General features: G+C 36.2%; 2 protein-coding genes across 3 annotated transcripts; both read left to right on the top strand.

Annotated features, from left to right (window-relative positions):
- Positions 1-8,502: 8,502 nt before the first annotated feature.
- On the top strand, positions 8,503-19,262 carry paplnb (papilin b, proteoglycan-like sulfated glycoprotein). 2 transcript variants are annotated; one of them, XM_030128407.1, is made up of 13 exons: positions 8,503-9,487; positions 9,754-9,833; positions 11,974-12,083; positions 12,289-12,349; positions 12,790-12,892; positions 13,017-13,147; positions 13,229-13,546; positions 14,580-14,756; positions 16,126-16,276; positions 16,369-16,449; positions 17,751-17,877; positions 17,972-18,041; positions 18,635-19,262. In XM_030128407.1, the coding sequence occupies exons 2-13, from the start codon at positions 9,765-9,767 to the stop codon at positions 18,890-18,892; spliced, it is 1,656 nt and encodes a 551-aa protein (XP_029984267.1). In that variant the 5' UTR covers positions 8,503-9,487; positions 9,754-9,764; the 3' UTR covers positions 18,893-19,262. The 2 variants fall into 2 exon arrangements, with proteins under 2 accessions (XP_029984267.1, XP_029984266.1); XM_030128406.1 differs by having other exon boundaries at positions 18,632-19,262.
- Positions 19,263-19,633: 371 nt separating this feature from the next.
- erh (ERH mRNA splicing and mitosis factor) lies at positions 19,634-21,820 on the top strand. The gene is made up of 4 exons (XM_030128408.1): positions 19,634-19,819; positions 20,235-20,322; positions 20,905-21,025; positions 21,114-21,820. Exons 1-4 carry the CDS (start codon positions 19,817-19,819, stop codon positions 21,214-21,216), a joined length of 315 nt encoding a protein of 104 aa, XP_029984268.1. The 5' UTR covers positions 19,634-19,816; the 3' UTR covers positions 21,217-21,820.
- The last annotated feature ends 234 nt before the right edge of the window (positions 21,821-22,054 follow it).

The raw sequence follows: 22,054 nt of genomic DNA, 5'->3' as shown, positions 1-22,054 counted from the left end.
GGTGACCCCATTTGAATTCCAAGCGACCCCACATAGGATCCCGACCCCAAGGTTGAAAAATACTGGTCTATGTCCTTTATAAATGTAAACATGCTTAGAGTGTGTGTGACAGACTGCAGTGGGATGGATAAGAGTGAAAGGTTGGATGTGAATGAATATTTTATATAGATCGAGTCATAGAAATGCATTTTTTACTGTTTTTTAATGTTTTAGTGTTTATTGATGTCTGTTTTTTACTGATAACATCAGCCTGCCCAGGGATTAGAGGTGAAAATTAGCACTAGTGCTACAACCTGGCACACTAGATCTTTCCTTTTTAAGGTTAATGTATATTGTGCATTGTCCCTGTTTAAAAAAATGAATAAAATTAAAATGAAAAAATAAACGTCAGCCTTGAATTTCAGTGTTTCAGCTTCCTGTCATATAATTTGTTTTATCATCCAAGCGCTTCAGTCAAATCCCACCCACATGGGCGCTACCCTCTTCGATCCCATGGTCCCACCCGTGATTGTCACAGCACCAGAGACTCCATTCTTAACTTCACATTCTAAGTATCCATAACAATGCCTTCACAGCACCAGATGGAGAGCCATCAATCACAGAAGGGACATGTACACCCAGGAGAGTCCATAAATAGTGTAACTTCAGTTCTGAGGGTAAAGACATTGCGTTAAACCCCCAAGTCCCCCAAGGGTCCAGAGGGCTGTGCTAACATGCGAGCCACTAGCCCATAACTCTGCCATTCCTTTAGTGATGGAAAGCTTTTTATGTTCTCATTTAGTTGTGAGTAAATCATAGAGGGGAAACGCTGCTATGCACTTTTTGTACCTTTACGGTAATGTTAAAGCATTCTGCAGAAAAAAAACAGATGTCTGGGTGGAAAGGAAGACAAAGACAGATGGGGAAACAGACAAAGGGAGTAACATGATGAAATTTCCAAAGACCTGTTTTATATTATTGCCAGGTATTTCACAGAATAGTTTTACACATACTAAACACCAGATGACGTGTTTTTCAACACAGCATGAGGGGAAAATTGCCAGTGATAACATTTAGACAATCTTAACTGCTGTTTGAGTGTGATATTATTGTATCCAAGCCACCTGACAAACCTAAACCACCCGATGGTTCAAATAAACAAATACAGAACCAAAGAATTTTTTGTGTAAATGTATTTCTAATCCAATCCAATCCAACTTTATTTGTAATGCACTTTAAAACAACCACAGTGGACCAAAGTGCTGTGCAGAAGAATAAATAAAATCAAAATAAAAGAATAAAGTACAAGAATAGATTAAAAACATAGAACTGTAGAAAGAAAACCTAAATAAAAGAATAAAATACAAGAATAGATTAAAAAACATAAAAAGCTGTACAATTTATAAACAACAAAAAATGAGAACAATAAACCAATACCAAATAAAACAACAGATATAAAATATGAGTTTTAAGAAGGGATTTAAAAACAGACGGAGACGCAGATCGTTCCATAGTTTAGGAGTTTAGGATTTGCACCTAAATACACCTGCAAATATGCTTAACTTATGACTTGCTTTCTATAACACTCTAGCAAACTTTGGTAATCATGTCATTTATAAAGCTATACAAATGCCAGACCATGTGAATTGATACATTTAATCCCTTCAATATTATAATACGGATTGGGGCATGGCCATAGTCTGAGGGTCAGGTGGTTGTTGCAAGTGTGTTTCTGTTAAACCCCCATGAGTGAATCTATTTTCTGAGGCACCTCTGACACTCATCTGGACCACAACAATGGTCCCTTTCTCTTCTCCACCTCACGCTTGGCTGGCCTCTCTGAATACGAACCAGGGCGAAATAATCCATACCCCTGAACCCCCACACAGCATTCACATACACAGAAACACACACATGAATACGCATGTTGGCACTTAAATGGTCACACGTGTTGGAGCTCACTCCAGCATATAGACGTTGTAGAAGCTCACATTTGTAACTGTAAGGCCTGTGCAAACACACCATGCATTCAGGTCCATGTAGGAATGCAGACAAAGCACACACACACGACAGACAAGAGGAAGATGAAATATCTAAAAACATGTGAGAACTTTGAAGCAGAAACATCTGCTGCAAGAGTGCACCATCAGAATTACAACAGTGCCCCTGTGTGGACAGACTGCAGAAATACACAAACTGAAAAAGTGTAAAAAGACTGAATGAACAGAACAACCAAATAGTACATTAATGTATTTATTACCCTGCTCCCAGTAAGAGAAGCAAGGAATATTGTTTTTGGTTTTGTTTGGTTTTGTTTGGTTTTGTTTGGTTTTGTTTGTTTGTTTGTTTGTTTGTTTGTTTGTTTGTTTGTTTGTTAACACTCTGGCAGCAAAACTATTGGTTGAATTCATACCAAATTGGGTTATAGATTGCCAGTGACCCAGAATAGATGTGGTTACATTTGGGAACAGTAGGTCAAATTTCAATTTTTCTGTGAATTTCTAAAATCCTTTTTCCCCCCATTTACTTATAATAGACAAAATTTCAAATGTCTGTAGCAGTAAAACTAATGGCTGAATTCATACCAAATTGGGTTTACAGATTGCCAGTGACCCAGAATAGATCTCATTACATTTTGGGAAAATTAGGTCTAATTTCAAATTTTTTATGAATTTTTAAAATCTCTTTTTTTTCCCCATTTACTTATGATGGGCCAAATTTCCCATGTTTGTACCAGCAAAACTATTGGTTGAATTCATACCAAATTGGGTTTATGGATTGCCAGTGACCAAGAATACATCTGATTACGCTTTGGAAACAGTAGGTCAAAGTAAAAATTTTTTATGAATTTAAAAAAAAAAAAATTCCCATTTATTTATAATGGGCAAAATTTCAAATGTCTGTAGCAACAAAACTATTGGTTGAATTCATACCAAATTGGGTTTATAGATTGGCAGTGACCCAGAATAGATGTGGTCACACTTTGAGACAAGTAGGTCAAAGCTCAAATTTTTAATGAATTTTTAAACTATTTTTTCTTCTCCCATTTACTTATAATGGGCAAAATTTCAAATGTCTATAAAAACATCAATGTTGTTTCAGTTTACTTCAAACTTGGCACATATATAGAGGCAACTTGTATGCTGACATCAGCACACACGTAGACATGATGACATCAGCTGGATCGATGCCAAAATGAGCTACAATACGTGCAAGGGGCGGGGTTTGTTGTGCCTGAAACCACTTGCTTGCTCAGATATTGTGATTTTTGTAAGAATAAACAATTATAGAACTGGAATCAGACACACGGATGATTATTGTAGGCTAAAGTTAAAATATAATTTCACTGCATGACCTTAAACATAAGGGTAATCACACTGGGTTTTTATTTCATACAGGTTACTATTTAGTTCTGATGCTTAACATTTGTGTTTTCAAATAATGTGTGTCTACCTTCGCAATCCATGGAGAGTCAAAATAAAAGAGATCAGCTGTATGGAATTAAATCTCTAAAGAATTAATATACAAACCCTCAAAGAAGCAAAAACTATGAAATAAACGCCTTTTTGGTCATTTGAGGCATTCTTATAAACACAGAGACAGAAAAAGCAGAAGGTGGAGAGGAAAAATAATATTAATTCTACGAGGTGATCAATGAGGAATCTCAAAATAATAAATTTTTATTCAGGTGAGAGAATGATGGTGTTTAGAGTCCAAGTGCAACAATATAACTTGCAAGTTTTATTATGAGGTGATCATGGTTTGCAAAAGTAATTTATAAGACCGTTATTATTTACATGGATTATATTACCATTATTATTATTGCTGTAAACTAATCAGTAAAACACTGGGATACTGATTGAACTTCGTTTCATTCCTGATAAGCAGCTCTCACTTTTCACTCAAATATAGAAACGTGCTCGTGTGTCGTCACAGTGTGAATATCAGCTGTAGGGGGCAGATCCACTCTGTTCTGGACAGGATTCACACCTCACACATAATTTACCTTATCTTCAGCCTGCATGTTCAGACATCCTATATGCTCACGGTAAATAAACACAGGAGCAAGTAAGAGTAAATTTTCTATGTTTTGTGCTTATAGACTAACATTTGCTAATATCTGTGCTTTTGGTGGGTAGGTTATCAATGAGACTAACATATGTAAGGAATATTTATTGATGTATTACCTATAGGCTGTCTCTTCACAGTTTGTGTTAAAATGCAAACTGTGCTGTGTGGCTGAAATTATGAGTTTACATTATAATTTTGTTGTCAGATTGTTTATGCTCTTACATTTTGTACATGTATTTGTATAATTTTGCTAAGTTTAAGTTTTGGTGTACCAGATTATTCTTCCCATTCAATCATTTTGATATTAAAGCCATTGTTTTTTCTGTTTTATAGCTGATACAACAGTTTTCTCTGATGTGTATGTGCATAGTCTTTCCATTATTTTAAGTTACACAACCTGAGCTTTTTCATGCTTATTGTCTTGGTTGTGTAATACCTGGCTTTGTTATTGTCCATACCCATGTTTACATCATATCCACATATTTTCTTCGAGAATTTACCATTTTTAGGCGTATTCTAAGGGCTATTGTTCATCACAAATTGATAATGTGCCATAGTATGTTTTTTTTTTTTTTTTTTGTACAGCTGTGTTTACCACTTTATTAAGAAAAAGGATATACTTCCTTGAGCACCAGCCTCCCAGCAGTTTGGTGGGTTTTGATAAGAGCTTGGGGGTGGTGAGGTCATCATGTAGACTCCTTATCTTAAAGGCCATTTAAAGGGTAGGTGCTTTCCCCGGCTCTTTAACATGTTTGCAAACACGTGTGTTCTTTTTTCTGTTTCAGAGGAAACTAAATGAGTAGTGATAAAATGCACCCCTGCTGTTTGTGACAGAGAACACCCAACTGACTCACTGAATCATTAAAATGTAGAGTTTTCATCCTTTACATAGAGATTTTTAATGGAAATTTTATAGCATATTCATAAAGTGCCCCTGGAATAAGGAATCCAAGCATTTTATACATTTTTTTTTTTTTACAAATTCAAATTTAAAAATAGTGTAATAACATAATAGTCTATTTTGTATCATTGTCCACAACAATTTACATAAATCTTTAAAACTGACAACAACAAAAAAAGTTAAAAACATCATTTGTCTACTAGCTGTACATTGTTCCTTGTTTTACACATTGTCTAAAAACATTTACTGTTTGACCTGCTTTAATCAAGTTTAATAGAAACATAACTTCTTATTAAATATAAATTACTTTTTTTCTTATTTTTAAAAGATATGGTCTTAACCTATAAAGACTCAGTGCTACTTTTGTGGCAGTTCTAGCATAGTTTTTTAATCTATATTTGACTTTTCTTAAGTGATGAATCACCATTGATTACAATATTATCCTCTGTATTTTGTGTTCCTTCAGTGAAAATCAGCTATTTTCCTATATTTAATTAATTGATTATGTAGATATTCATTAAAGCTCAGATTAAAGTTGATGATTATTGTGTCAGAAATGGAGAAAACTGAACAAAAAGTGCTTTTTTTTTTTTTTTTTTTTTTTAGCAAATCTACCATTAATTGAACATAAACTCAGTGTGTCCATACACTGTCATTGATCCAACTCCATTGATTTTACTGGTGAATCAATGTTGTAGAAGATGACAGTGTTTCCACGGTAAAGATGGAGCCTCTGAACATCCTAATGGGTCATATCTGATGACCATGAAAAGACGACAAACTGTATTTTACATCAAACATTTACATGTATTGATAGGATTAGTGGATCAACAGGTATTAAACAGTTTAAATCAGTAGATGATTTCGGTTGATGTGGGTCTTTATGGGTTAAGCACCATGAAACTTTTATACATTTTTCATTTTTTAAGTGAACCATCAGGGGGCATCATCTCTCTTCTCAAGAAATTGTTAATATTATGTCTTTGACTTGATATTTCTGTAATGCAGTCATATATGAGATTTTGGTTTTACTTCAAATAGTAAAAAGCCAGTGTGTCTGGTTTGGCTAAATATCATTCATTTCATTTATTTTATTCATATATCTATTAAAAAATCCAAGTGTAAAAACATTACATTTTGCTTTTACATTATATGAAATGGGACACTCTGGGAAGCTGAAGAGCTTTTTGAGATGGGCCCAGGCACAAAGAATAAATAACACATTTAAAAATATTGCAACACAACCATTCATTTCATTTATTTGTTTATTTTCAAGCATTTACAGAATATGTGCAAGTTTAAAATTCCAAAAACTGTCATTTACACTCGAAAAGGAGTGGGAAGAAGAAAAACATATTTAATCCCACCCTCATTCTCATCGTGAAATAACTTAACATGATCACATTTTAAATGACTTTCACGTTGGATTGTCACTATAATTATATGACAATTAAGACTGATTTGAAACTGAAAAATTGCACACAGACTTTCCTTTACATGTATGACTTAGAACAGACTTAAGAAAAGAGCTCACCCAAATAAATGTAAAATCAAGAAATCAAAAATAATTTAAAAAAAAAAAAACAAAAAAAAAAACATCTTAAATTCTCACTTCTGTCCTTAGACTTCATGTCTGTATTGTGGTGTTGTAAATGTCAAACATTGTCCAAAATATTGAGTATTCCTACATTTACTTGATTGATTGAGTCAGTGCAAAAATATATACTGTGCGGAATCAATTTGTCTTTAATAGCTGAATTTTAGATTAGCTGGTCTTACTACAACTCAACAAGATGTTCATATCGTCTTGAGATCCAGCAATGCATTTTTGTCCTTTTTAGGGTACAAGAGTTTCACAGCTTTTTCTTTAAAAACAACCCAAAACAAACAAAAAAATAACACTGTCTACTCCAAAGGTGATTTCATAAATAAATAAATGTATCTGAAAAAAGCTGTTGCATTCTGCTGTCTCCAATCAAGACAATTATTTAATGTAAAAAAAAAGCCAAAATTTTCACTTTCCTGGGTCTCAGGAGGATATTATTAGCACAAAGAAAGAGCATATACATGAACAGAGCATGTCAGAGCAAAGGAAGTGTATAGGAGTTCAAGAGAATAGAGGAGATTATTGTCTGTGTATGTCCAGGTCTATGTTAGTGTCAAGGCCACACACAGATGAGATGAGGACAGGGTTAATCTGTCTCCTCAGACAGCCGTGACGGTGGAGTGTTTGGGAGGAGTAAAGAACCCACGTAATCTGATGTCCCGCCTGCCGCTCACCAGAGCCAGGGTTGGTTTGGACTGGGTGGGGTGGTGCTTGGGATAGATGTCTTAACTGGATTACAGGACGGCACATGTCAGTGAAAGGGCACCTGGACACACATTTACACACATCTATGCACACACACACACTGTATACGCAGGTGCACAAGCAGAGAAGATTAGGCCGAAGTGAGTTTTCACCCCCTGCCAGGAGCTTAAACTCCTCACCACCTGGGGCTGAGAAGGTGTTGGACCAACTCTGTCTTTGATATTTCTCAGCCTCTTTGATTATTATTGATAAATTAACTTTAACACTCAATGGTTGCCGAATAGATTCCTCCTTTTTCTTTTTTTTTTTCTTTATTGAGGTTTGATTTGATTATTAGGTGCCTGAGAGAACAAGATGATGGCATCTGACCCCAAAGCAGACGCAGACCGTGACACTCAGCTTCCAGATAACTCCCAAACTGGAAGTCTGGACGCATCCGGGTTTGAGGTCACTGCAGACCGTCTGGAACAGCTGATGAAGAGCATGGAGGTGCTGCTGTCAGACGTGGAGCAGCTGAGGAGCCACTGCAGCCACCAAGCCACGGAGCTGATGCGAGCGGCGGTGGAGCTGAGGCAGCAGCAGGAGGATCTGAAGGAGAGTTACTCAGAGCTGTCCAGGGAAATGCAGGAGATCATGGATACAGTGGACGACCTGTTCAGCACCAAGAGTGCCTTTGACGCCAAAGAAAAGCAAGCACAGAAATTGAACCGGCAGCTCTGAGGCTCAGAGAGTGACTGACTGTTTCTCAATTTGGAGAAAACCAAAACTGTGGGGGTGGGGTTTTGGGACTTGTGGGTAGACATTTGGAAGGGGTGGGAATGGAGGTAGGGTAAGATGCAAACATATCCATGGCTTTGAATTACTTTAGAGAGATATTTTAATGGCTATTTACTTATATAGACTTATACTATATACATCTTGTTGTGCAAATTGTAATATATAGATCTATTCTGGACCACATGGAGTTTGAAAAAATGAGTTTGTAGAACAGTCACTGAAAATAAGTTTGTAAGAGTCTGTATCACAACCTTTAGTGCAATTAAACTAATATACTGCACAATGTCACAAAATACAGTCTCCAAAATAAAAAAAAGACTTGAATTAAGGAGGTTTATGTTCATTTTCAGCTTTTACATCAGACACTATCGGCTTACCATAAAGATCAAATTATTGCCAAAGTTAATCTTCAACATTAAGGGCTTACAAAAACAGAAGATCCAATATATGTCTGTGCTTTTAAAGTGGATTTCATTGTGCAGCTGCGTTCAATGCAATCAACACGGGCAAGACCATACAGAACTCGTGCTGCGTGTCAACAAATGATTTACCATCTCTTCTGCTGTCATCAAAATGTTTTTCCTGCCCACTCACTAGCGTACACTCAGGCACCACACATATCTTTTTCCATCACTCAGGCATTTTGTGTTGATCGCTAAAACTCTATATTTTACCCTCATCGTTGGCTGTCTGCCAGCTCAGATGGATCCTCCAGCTCGATCGTCTGAATTTCTGGCGCAGGAATGTTACTCTTTGCTGACTCCCCGTGGTGTGTCTACCACCTTTTTTTCTTATCTAGACAACTTTCTTCTGTGGTTTCTCACAAAAGTATAGCTATAAATATACCTAAATAGAAGCTTGTGGCAATATCTCTCCCACAGGCTCCTCTGCTGAGACCTCACGCTCTGTATTTAGTGGTTATGGGACGTGTGACAATGTGACAATGTGGTCGGTGAGCTGAGGAAAAATTGATCAACAGGAAACTCATTCACCCCAATCGAAGTTAAGCAGATTTAACAGATCTGCAATGACAAAATAGTATTGTTTGGTTTTAAAAATCCCTGAGCTATTGAATATTGTGTTATTTGCTTTATTTATTATGTAATGGAAAATAAGGACATGCCACTTTTTTTACACACAAGCACTACATTTACTATCACTTCAACCAAAACACGTGGCTACTATTTTAAAATCTGGAAACCATAACATCAAACATCCTGCACTAAACAGAACAAATTAAGAACTAAAAAAAAAAGTATTTAAAGATCTTTTCAGTGACACAAATATGTGTCTATGTATCTGAGTGGTTGAAACCTGACACCTTATGGGCTGTGGCGAGATGGCGAGAAGATAGAAAACTGGGTGTCACTGCCTACCTTCACTTGAGAGGTGTGCTTCCCTCCGGACTGGTATCTGGATTTCATCCTCTGGGCATTTCCTTGGAGAAGGTAAGATAGAATCAACTCTGAATAAACATGCAACTTGCTACTGATTTTTTTGGAAACTATGACAAGTTTCATCTGTCCAAAATTACCTAAAAATTTGGGGAACTGGTTAAAAATGATTAAATAATGTTGATTTTTCAGTATTAAATATAATACTCTAAGTGTGCAGAGTTGTATGACTGCATTTACATGATGCATATAAAAAGATGTTCTTGCATTTCCAAAGGTTTATGTGTTTTGTTTTGTTTTTTTCTACTATTATTATTTAGTTTTCCAGTGGATGCTGAACAACATGAATATCCTACAGGTTCTGGGTTTCCTTCATCTGCTGGTTTTGCCCGCTTTGGCAGTGAGTCATATTTCCACAAATTCTTTAAAGATTTCAGCGTGTATTTAACTTGTTACGTACTGAAATCTTTGAACAAAATGTCCAAAATCTCACCATACTGAATGTGCAAACAATGATACTGTTTATGCCACAGAGTTGGGTTTTACGCTAGTTATGTAATATGTAGGATATGGTTTGTGGCTGAATGTTCCAGGTTCTATTTTAGCATGTCTCTAGCATGTGTGTGTTAGTGGTTCGTGGTAGGCTACAATATGATGTGTGAGGACTGCATGTTCCAGCCGCTGAGTGTGTGGGAGTTTTCAGGTCAAGCCCATTTTATGTAGCAATGCATCACATGTGCAAATTTGCCTCAAAGGGCTTTAAAATGTTTATAGCATAAAACAGTCTGTCCTTCAACCCTTAGTTCAAGTAAGGAAATCTCACCCGCTAAAGGAAAACAAATGCAAGAATCTGCAGGCGATGCCACAAAGGACAGATGCCTCTTCAGAACAGAGAATGCAATAGAAGTTGTGTACTTAAATTATTACATAATTATACACATTGTGTGCAGATTCTGCAGAATATAATCCACTAGGTAACAGGTAGCTTCCAGGCATGAGCAGTGGACATGACCTGAGAAATATTCATCCATCATGGAGACCAGAAAGAGGGGAAGGATGAATATCTTCACTAGAGCCGGTCATAATCAGATCCTTCCAAGTCATGATACATAAGTTACACTTTAACAATAAATCGCAACTCAATAAATTGATCGTTTTCATAACCTTGGACTCATTACTCAGAGGTCAGATGCTGAACACATTCCTGTGACTTTATTGTTGTTGTTTATAAGGATGCATTCAGTCCTGTCCCTCTACTGCTCCTCTACTCTTAACCCTTTATAGGGCCCTCATTGAAATACTGTGAAATTCATAAATTTCAACTTTAGTGTGTTATTGGACATAGTCATCTACCTCCTCATCGATTGCCGTGGCAACAGTCTCCCTCCTTGTGCAATAAAACAACTGTTATAAGGTCATAAACTGATTAAAATCACTCATATTCACTATTTACAGCTTCAAAATGTCAGAAAAAAGTCTCTTAATCAGTGTATAGAATAAATAAAAGCTTCTTGACCTCAGTGAGGCCCAGAATTGGCCCCATATTTAATGTTTGTGGAAATTACCAAAAATAGTCACTTGCCCGATAAAAGGTTAAAGGAATTCCATTTAGCCACATGCATCACTATAAAAAAGCCTGACTTCAGTAAATATAGACAAGCATTCATGAAAAATAGATGATTACTGACTACAAAGCATACCATTCACACAAAGACAGAGACAAAGACAACATCTATGTAGGGAGGGAGAGAGAGAGAGAGAGAGAGAGAGAGAGAGAGAGAGAGAGAGAGAGAGAGTAAAAAGAGACAAAAAGAGAAACACAGCTGAATCTAGTCCAACATCTGGGAGGAGGAGCCAACAGGTCCCAGGAGAGGCTGAGGACAGCGATGATCCAGCCCAGAGTGTCACAAGTAAAGGAGTGAACTGAGTTTGACTGGCAGGGAGGGAGAATGGCAAGTAGGTTGGAGAGCAAAAGTAGAAGGTTACAATAAAACACTGGACTTGAAAGATCATAGCGTACGGTCACGGAAAAAAATATTAAACCACCCATATTTTCTTCAGTTTCTTGGTCATTTTAATGCCTGGTACAACTAAAGGTACATTTGTTTGGACAAATATCATGATAACAACAAAAATAACTCATGATAGTTTAATTTCAGAGCTGCTATATATCCATTTTCTATGGTTTTCTTGATAATAACCAAAATCACTTCAGTTCTTCCACCAATGTCTATGGCATTGTACTGACAAAAACAGTGCTTTTAGGCATTCCACGTTTTCTTTTCTGTCTGTTTTAGTCACATGATACACACAGGAGTTAGTACTTGATTGCATAACTATTGTTTTTGATGACTTTTGATGGTCTAATAAGTTTTTCCACGACTGTATAAGTGTTTTGTGTCTTAATGACAGAGCATACTGCTCCGTTAGTACCAATAAAGTACTAATAAACACAGACTGAGATGTGCTCACTGTTGGGATAAAATCAGTGTGGCACTTATGATCATGGCAAACAAATGAGTTTTAATTTTTTTTTTCAGCTGACAGAGCCTATCCCAGACTACTGGGGAGAGTTTGGACCCTATGGGCCATGCAGTCGCTCCTGTGGAACAGGAGTGTCAATGAGAACCAGGAAATGTATTACTGCCAGGTAACATGAATCTGGTACAGCCGATTAGATTAGTGTCACTGAAGCAATATATATATCATCATTACATAAATGTAATGGTTATTTTCAACTCTTCACAAACTGAAGACAAATAAATTGTTTCATAAGTTTAACATGAGGTTAAATGCATTAAATGTCAATTGAATCAAGATATCTGGTTTGACTCAATCTTTTATTTCTCCTACAGGACAGATGGAGGACATAACTGCCTGGGATCATCCAAGTCCTACCGTACCTGTAATACACAAGTAATTATCCTCCACTAAAATTCTCTTATTTTTTAAGTTCAAAAAGCTACAATAAAGCACTTATGCTACTTTTTTAATTCAAATTTTTATTCAAAACAGTCTCACAACATATTACACAGGACATCACTGATACAAAGTACATTGTTCTCTCTTTTTTTTCTTAAGAAAAAAGGGTGTCAATGTTGCTCACAGGAAGAAAGAAAAACAAGTAATTTGTGAATCTTTGTTGCATGAATATCGTCATATAAATATAGACTTTCCTGTGCAATACATAACAAGAGTAATTTGTGAAAATCAATGCTTTTCATGTTCATTCTACTTTGATAGAACAATAACATGAATAGTGCAAATATGCTTTTTTTTGTTGTTTAAATATAATTAGTTTAGTATCTCTATCAGTGTTGCCTTTGCTAACAACTTTACCTTTTCTACCACCGTAGGCATGTCCAGCCAGTGCAAGGGACTTCAGGGAGGAGCAGTGTTCAGAATTTGACAGAATGGACTTTCAGGGAAAACGCCATACATGGGTGCCTTACTATGGAGGTACAATAAAAGTACTCCATATACATAACTGTTTACATCCACAAAATCTAAACTATTTGAAAGTGTTGATGAATGACCCCTCATAACTTCAAATAATCCCTGTGAAAATGTGTTCATTCTATAGCAAGCAATCCATGTGAGCTGAACTGTGTCCCCAGAGGAGAAAACTTCTTCTACCGACATAGACCTGCAGTGGTGGATGGGACAAAATGCTACACGGGCCGCACTGATATCTGTGTGGATGGAACCTGCAGGGTGAGACCACCACTCAGTATCAGATCAAAATTTTGATAATTGGTCATGTTTCTACAGGTATTAATCATTGTCTTTCCACAGGTCCTAACCCATGGAGACTTTATGGGCTTGGATGAAGACCCTAACTCAGTGCACATTGCTGCTCCAGTTGCTGTTGCCCCTCACCCACGGGAGACCTACACTTACACCTACAAGACAGGCGTCTATGGTGCATGCTCCGCCACCTGCAACGGGGGGATGCAATACCGCACAGTAGAGTGTTGGATTCAGGACCCACACAACCCCCGTGTGGTGGAGGAGTCTTACTGCATTACCCAGCGCTTGCAGAGGCCACAAAGCCAGCAGGCCTGTAACATGCAGCCATGTTCTGCAGAGTGGAGCGTCTCCAGCTTCAGCGTGGTTTGTATTATACATCAGAAGGTTTAACTGAACAGAAATAGACACTGGCACATTCTTTCCAGCAATGTCACATGCAAATAATCACTCTTTGTATTAGTTTATAGAGTAGTTATCTGTTAAAAGTCATATATCTTTATATTAAATTAAATTCAAACCCCTACTATAAATTTTGTTTAAGGCTTCCATAATGTTTAACAATGTTTAATAATTTGATTTTACTTTATTTGTCTCGACCACATACAGTCTCAGTTTGCTGTTAAGTTAAAATAACTGCAAAAAACAACAAACACGCTGATTGAATAGCCACAGATCAATTCGTGAGGTGATCTGGAATCAGATTTAGACCGAAAACTATGGAAACAGCTATGGCAGGTACAAGTATAGTATACAAATGATTAGACCACCCTTGTTTTTTTTTTTTTTCAATTTCTTGCTCATCTTAATGCCTGGTACAACTAAAGGTACATTTGTTTGGACAAATATAATGATAACAACAAAAATAACTCATAAGAGTTTAATTTCAGAGCTGATATCTATCCATTTTCTATGGTTTTCTTGGTAATAACCAAAATCACTGAAGTTCTTACATCAAAATTTACGGCATTGTACTGACAAAAACAATGCTTTTAGGCATTTCATGTTGTCTTTTCTGTCTGTTTTAGTCACATGATACACACAGAAGTTAGTACTTGATTGCATAACCATTGTTTTTGAAGACTTTGATGATCTAATAATTTTTTCCACCACTGTATGTATAGTAGTATAAGTATATCATAGTATGTAGAGTAATAAATAATTTCATACTTTCAAAGCTTTTATTTTATACATTCATTCATCGGTGAATTTTCACAACATGAAACCTTTAAAATGTAGTGTGCTGGAAAGAAAACAGCTTAGACTGAATGGATTGTAACCTCTTGTATGGTTATTATTTCAGTGTATCAGCTCTGATTTAATAATGACATTTAACTGGCTGTAAAATATTCAACATTTCGATTCCACTTTGTTCCACTTTTTCGTTCTCCTTGATCAGTGTTCGGTGACATGTGGTGAGGGCCAGCAGACCAGAGAGGTGCACTGTGTGGGGACAAGAGGTGAACGTCTGGGTGACCATGCCTGCAGGGGAGTGGCACGACCTGCATCTGTCCAGGCCTGCCGCAGACCTGCCTGTCATACACGCATTTCTTGGCATGTGACTGACTATGGCCTGGTAGGTTACAGGGTGCAGAATGGGAAAAGCAATAGAAATCTAAAAGATAAATATGCCAGACCTGCCACATTGGAAGATTTCGGATAAATACTCTGAATTGCCATCTTAAGTATCTTCAATCCATATTAAAAAAACAAACTAGCAATACGACATATCATCTGTTGTAGAATCAGCAAGCAATGTAAATCTGTGAAGCTGAGCATATAGGTGCTTCTATGAAACTGGTCCTAAAAACAGGACATGGGGGCTAAAAATTCAAACCAGATGTAGACTAATGTTATGAAGGAAATTTGGAAGCACTTTGGGTCTATTTTAAAAATAAATACTTATTGAGATAAAAGAGAAACTATTTTTCAGATAAAACACATTTTATATTATTTTACATTACATTTAATACAAAAATCCACATGTAACACGGTCAAAAGGATGCGAAAACTATGCGCTAGTATTTTTTTAAATATCTTTTTATTCTCTCATAGGTACATTTTGGGAATTGAACTAATTGTGCAAAGCAGAGTGTTTCACAAAAATGACCGCTGTAACAAAATCATTCACAATTTATTTTTGTTTAAATGGGCAGGTTCTGCATGTAACACAAGTGGACACAATGGGTTACACACAAAACCTGGAATGAGACTGACAATTAATGAAAACCCTGCATGTCTGGATTAGAAAAACCACAAGGATCATCAAATTTAACACAGTGTCTTTATTTATAGCGCTATATAAGACCATTTCAAGCCATGTTTTCCAGATAAAATGCACTGACACCAAGGTAGTTTTTCATGTCCAAATTTTGGTCCTATTTTTGGCCCTAATATTTTATTAAAAATGTGTTAATTTTGGGATGTCTCAGAGTAAGAGTATAATTTTTTTTCATTTATCTGAGGTCATCATTAGGTACATCCTGGAGGGAAATATGTCTAAACTTCTCTTATAATTGGCTCTAAAAAGCTGGCAAAATGTACCCAGTTTCATAGAAGCACCCATATACAAAGATCAATATATTGACTTCTGCTACAAGGCACATAAAGAGAAATCATAATACATAAAAAGACAACACAAAAAGTCTTGTTATAATCATTCATGAACATTAAACAGCTGTCTGTAATTTCCATTTGAGGCTGATTTAGGTATTAATGTAGATAAAGTAGCACCATAAATAAAGTGACAAGTGAAACCTGGAAAGCACAACATCAAAAGTAAGTGTTATAACTGTAAATCTGATAAACAACATTAACACATATGAACGTCAAAATCCTCCTATGGTTTTGATCTAACACTTGTTGGATTAATCTTCCTCAATATTTCTATTATTTTCTTTTTTTCTGCTGTAATATTTTGCAAACATATTCTATTCCCTCTGCAGTGTACTAGAAACTGTGGTGGTGGTGTGAGAGAAAGAAGAGTGGGCTGCTTTGACACAGATCTGAACCCCTACCCAGAGACCAGATGTGGACCAGCCAGCAGACCTGTTAGTGTGGAGGCATGCAACACGCAACCTTGCACTGAAGGACAAAGTGAGGCAAATATGTACAGGTCACACACAATTTTGACACTTGGCTTTGTGCTTTACATTTTCACTCATTTTGTCAGCCTTGTTTTTCTCTAGTGGTCCCAAGTGTGCAGGATCCAAGGACACATGAATCCACCATGAGAGGATTTGTGCCCCATGTTCCAGGAGATCATTCAGGTGAGTAAAATATGTGAAGGATGGTGGGGGTTTTTTTTTTGGGTTTTTTTTTTGCAATTTTTAGTTATTTCTCATTTTTATCAGCATAATACAATCCAAACAAAAGAACAGAAAACAAAACAAATGAAAAGACCAGCCTGTGTTTGTGTCAGAATATGTTTAGACCCTTTAATAAACACATTTTTCCCTGAATTTCAGCCATTTTCCCCAGTTTTTTATAAAGAGATTTTCTTTCAACTTAAGTTTATATGTGAGATGTTCCTTGAAAAGTATATCATCTATGATTGAAAGCCGTTGTTTGTAAGACAGAGCATCAGTCTTAACCCTATAACACCAAAAGTATCATATTTGATACATGAGTTTTGAAGCCCTCCACATAATCAATGTGATTTTTTTTTCTTGAAAAACCTGATATATACATTTAGATACATGCAATACAGAGATAATCCCCCAGGAGGGAGGGATGTGTTCACCAGAGGCCTTTCCAGTGACACTACAAGACTGTCATTAATGAGGAAGGAGGCAGAACTTTGCCAATTTTGAAAAGGAATCACCAATTTGTTAGACATGTTTGTGTTACACTTTGTTTGTGTTTGTTCAAAAATAATAATATATGAGCATTGAGACCCGATGTATCAAATATGATACAAAATTGAAACGCATACATGGAAATTGATGTTTGAAAAAAAAAGTTTTTGGTTGTTCAGGAGGACCAATAAAGCCTCCAGTTTCAAAGAACTGGAATTTTCTGTCAGTGTTTTAATGGTTCAGGCTTTACAGGGTTAAGCCCGTTCTTTGCTATGGCCTTCTTCCCGGCCACCAGGACTATCTTGACAAAATATCTGTCTCCTTTATCCACCGTTTCTTCCAAATGTCCGAGGTAAAGAACAAGACAAGAATTTGGGATTGCATATTCCAACACATCACAGAGAGCTGAGTGAACCTTCCCCCAGAACGGCTGGAGGATGTTTTATTTAATTGATATTTCTTTTTTTGCATGATTTATTCAGCAGTAAAGCCAGTATATAAGACAGTGAAATATGAATGTACATCCAGTTAGTTTTATTGGACACAAGAAGAACAGAAAGCCACATTATCACGGAAAAATTAACTTTGTCTAAATATATTCCCTCAAGCATAAAAAGATTATACATACACTATATCGTACATACATTTGCATTTATTTTAAGCCTATCGGGTTTATATAGTCACATCTATATCGAGTAGCACCATGTTTGTTTGGCTGTGTCTGTGTCTGTATTTACTTGTCTGACTTTCAAAGCCACATATAAACATTGCAGATCCGTACCCACCAGTGATCGGTCCCCACTGTTCTCAGTCATACTACGGTTGCTGTTCTGATGGTTATACCAGTGCTACAGGGCCCAGAAATGAAGGCTGCTACCAAGATGATTGTGTTCGTTCCAGGTAATCCTCCTCAACTATCTACTTGTAAGCAGCAATTAACTAAGATCACATAAAATAAGACCTTCGTGGCTAATCAGAAACATGTCTTTTAAAGATACGGATGTTGTTTGGATGGTGTGACTGCAGCGCAAGGATTTGGAAGACTTGGATGTCCTGAGTACCAGGTGACAGTGATAGGAATGAATCATGAAACACGGGGCATGATGGTAAACTGTCCATTGTGCCAGTAGATGGTATGCACATGAGGTTTGCCTTGATGTTGAGAGGGGGGTGGGAGCTGTATCTCAGACATGGGAAGGATGTAAATTTCGGGACACATCATCAGTTGTGCACCAATTTGTTTTATAGGATATACATGGTTCATTGTCATATGGACTATTAAACAAGTTGTTAATCAGTGAAACACATTAATACAATGAAAGTTTTAGCTTTATTTCTCTCTGTACTGTGTGAAAGTATTCTACAAACTAGGACGTTTAGATAACACTAAACATATGCATACACACCCAGTACATACTTCCATTCGCAAACGTACCTCCCTACTTACATACAGCCATTTGCATATTAAAATACATGTCAATATCTTGTGGGGGTATTTATCGTTGCTGAAAAATTTCCTTCACTAGAGAGTTTATTACTAATATGATGTACAATGTTATTTTATTAATTAATTAAAGGCATAAAATTTAAGCAACTGTAGCAAATTGATTATATTTTAGATTATAAATGTGTTCCTCTTCTTCTCACTAATCAGCAACCACCAGTCCAGACTCCAACATCTGACGTGTGCTCCCTGCCCCGCGATGACGGCCCCTGTGATACCTGGGCAGTCCGGTTCTACTACGACTCAGGCACTGGCAAATGTACCGAGTTCTGGTTCGGAGGCTGCCATGGCAACGGCAATAACTTTGTCACCATGGATGCATGCCAGAGACGGTGTGGGGGTAGGACAGTTGACCCCCCACCTGCCCCTCGCAGAGCATCACCCAGGGTTACTCTGAGGTCAAGGGCATAACTTAATACCCAAATCATAGGAGAACGATTTGCCATCCTAAGGCAACTCACGTCATATCTATACAGAAACAGAAGAATCCATACCAACGTGTATTGCAAAACAATCTGTATCACTCATTTGGACATCTGACTTCATATTAAATGGCCTAGGCTTACATTATCATTTCCCCTGCTCTGTGTTTGGACTTTATTACCTTTTATCAATGATTTTGTTGAGCTTTTCCTTATATTCATATTATTGGTGTATTCAATTCAGGAGCCTAAACTAAAATACATTAATATCTGTTACTTTGCATCTGAAGTAAATCTAATAAATAAACTGTCAGTTTTAAATGAAGGGGTTAGTGTGTGAAGAAAACTTGATCTAAAAAAGAAAAGGTGTGGTTTCTTTTTTTCCTCCAATTGGTTTTGACACACATATATGTAGTATATATTCAAGAATTCACTTTACTTCAGTTTGACACTGGTTTTTAGTAAAAGACTTCTATAATTGTATTTAATATAGGTGTACTACTGCACTTCAATAAGTACTGTACGTTATCTGATACATTCATTACTTTGCAGGTTAACACCTCTGCAGAAACCTCAAAATGATCTCTATCTTAGTCAGTGTTAATTTTTTTTTTTTTTTTTTTTGAAATTACACTGTTTTGCTTTTATTTTTTAATTGCAGATTTAGTATAATTATTTATATACTTTAAAAACATTCTACTTTGTAGTAATTAAGAGCCTGTTTTATTTTGAAACTCAAACTTTATTTTGAAGGCGAAGCTTTTTTTTTTCAACCGGAAATCACTTATTTCATTTCCCCTGAATATATTTGGTCGAACAGCTGCATCTCACGGGGTATTAGGAGGAAATAAACAACGAATTTCAGCAGTTTTGCATTCCCTATATACAGCCAGGGTCTGCAGCCAGCACGAACATGGTAAGAGTGTTTAACTTTTTATATGTAAAGAAGTAAAAACTCGTAGCAGTGGCTATATTAGCTCCTGGTAAGTCATCAAAGCTAAGCTAACTAGCGACGAGGCTAACGTTTACTACGTTGCTGTGTCAAGAAAAATTAGCTGTTGTATCCTGTTTCTTGTGTTGATATAACCATGTAGCTATAAGCTCAGCTGATATGTTGTTATTACTATCTGATAAATATGCATTTTGCATGGAAATATTAGCAGTGATCAGTGTGTAGGTTGACTAACAAATAACGCTGCCTCTGTATTTACCTGTATTTGTTGGTGAATCAGACCAAACCACTAATGGTATTAAAATACAATGGATGTTGTGGATTATAAATGATTTGCATTACTAAATGTATTAATTGTTGTATGATTTTTTTTTTTCAGTCGCACACAATTTTGCTTGTCCAACCAACCAAGAGACCAGAGGGCCGCACATATGCTGACTATGAGTCGGTAAATGAATGCATGGAAGGTGAGACTTCAGTTGAAAAATTGTGTTCAGAAGATTTAACAAGTCAAACTATTTTGCTGTTAATGTGTTTACAACAGGTAGACAGTATGCGCATCAGCACATACAGTACATTTATTTACATTTGACATCCAAACCCTGTCAGAATCATAGCTATCAAATTAACAATGTTTCATATTAATCACTCTGCTCAGATCTTGACTTGGTTTTTTGCCTCTACATAATTCAATACAAATGTTGGATGTATGTTGTCATTTTCAGTTTACATATCATTTTTACATCCTTTTAATGTTAAGTGTTTTGTACTAGCTCATTACACACCACAAATACACATTAAATTATAGCTAATCATAATACTTCAACTGCAACTACACATAAATGAGTTGTAGTGTAGTTTTACAGTTGCCTCTTGTCTGTTAATGCAACTCTACCAACTATTATCCGACTTAAGTGCTTTTTGAGTAGCTTAATAATGTTGTTCATGTTGTACATTTATCCTTAATAATGTTGTTGTTATGATTTACATTAAATGATCTGAAATTAATTAAATGGAGCTATTCAGTATATCCTAAACATCTCCTGCAGGTGTTTGCAAAATGTATGAAGAACATTTGAAGAGGATGAACCCCAACAGTCCATCCATCACTTATGATATTAGTCAGTTGTTTGACTTTATTGATGACTTGGCAGATCTGAGCTGTCTTGTGTGAGTATGGCAATGCTCTGATTGACTTAAACCTTACAATAGTATATTGGTCATTTTGAATAAATATGTCATTTGACTTTTTCTACAGGTACAGAGCTGATACTCAAACTTACCAGCCATACAACAAAGACTGGATCAAGGAGAAGATATATGTCCTGCTGCGACGTCAAGCTCAGCAGGCAGCAAAGTAAAAGCCAGAGCAACAGATTGCCCTGCTACACACACCAGGGAGGAATTTATGCTGCACTACATTTCAATAGCATTTTATATGGCATATTGTGAATAGGGACAACACAGTCAGTTTCTTTAGGGAAGGGTGTACATATTCTACTGTACAATGGATAAAGGAAGTGGCTTGTAAAATTAGTTCAGAAATGTTGGTTTTTAGGTGGAAAGTAAATTGTACATGGCAGCATAGATATTTGTGTTACAGCATGGTGAGAGTGGGGCTTTAAGGCTGCAGTAGTTTACTGGTGAAAAGGATCTCTGTTGAGAGAAGTGCTCCACAACCTAGAGATGTTTTTTGTTCATATTTCCATTTGTTATTTTTCTAAAAAGTAATGTGACACATTTTAATTTACTCTATATCGTTCCTGGACAGCTGAATAAATTAGACTTCTTTTTTTTTTTTTTTATCATCCTATTAGATTTGTCATTTTCTGTCTTTATGGTTATTATAGCTTACAATCATGATGTGAATTGTTTTTTCAACCCTGTTTTGTAGTATTTGCTTTAAATTATCCCTCTTGCTGTGTTCTTTTGATTTAAAAGAAATAAAATGTTGTTTTCAAACTGATGTCGACTTGTAAATGTGTTCACAGATTAAACAAATCATTGGAATATGGTTCAGTGAAATTGTTAATATTTTACCAGGATCCAACAGTGGAAGAGAATGGTAAGAATGCAACTGAGAGGGAATATAATGTGTGTGTTTTTTTTTATTTTTTTATTTTTTTTTGTTTTTTTAAAGTAAGCTTATCCTTAGCAGAGCTTGACATGTTTTCGTACTTATTAAGTACTGTCTCTTTA

Source organism: Sphaeramia orbicularis, chromosome 24, assembly GCF_902148855.1.
Source record: "Sphaeramia orbicularis chromosome 24, fSphaOr1.1, whole genome shotgun sequence".
Lineage (NCBI taxonomy): Eukaryota > Metazoa > Chordata > Actinopteri > Kurtiformes > Apogonidae > Sphaeramia > Sphaeramia orbicularis.
This window is presented reverse-complemented; position numbering and strand designations above follow the sequence as displayed.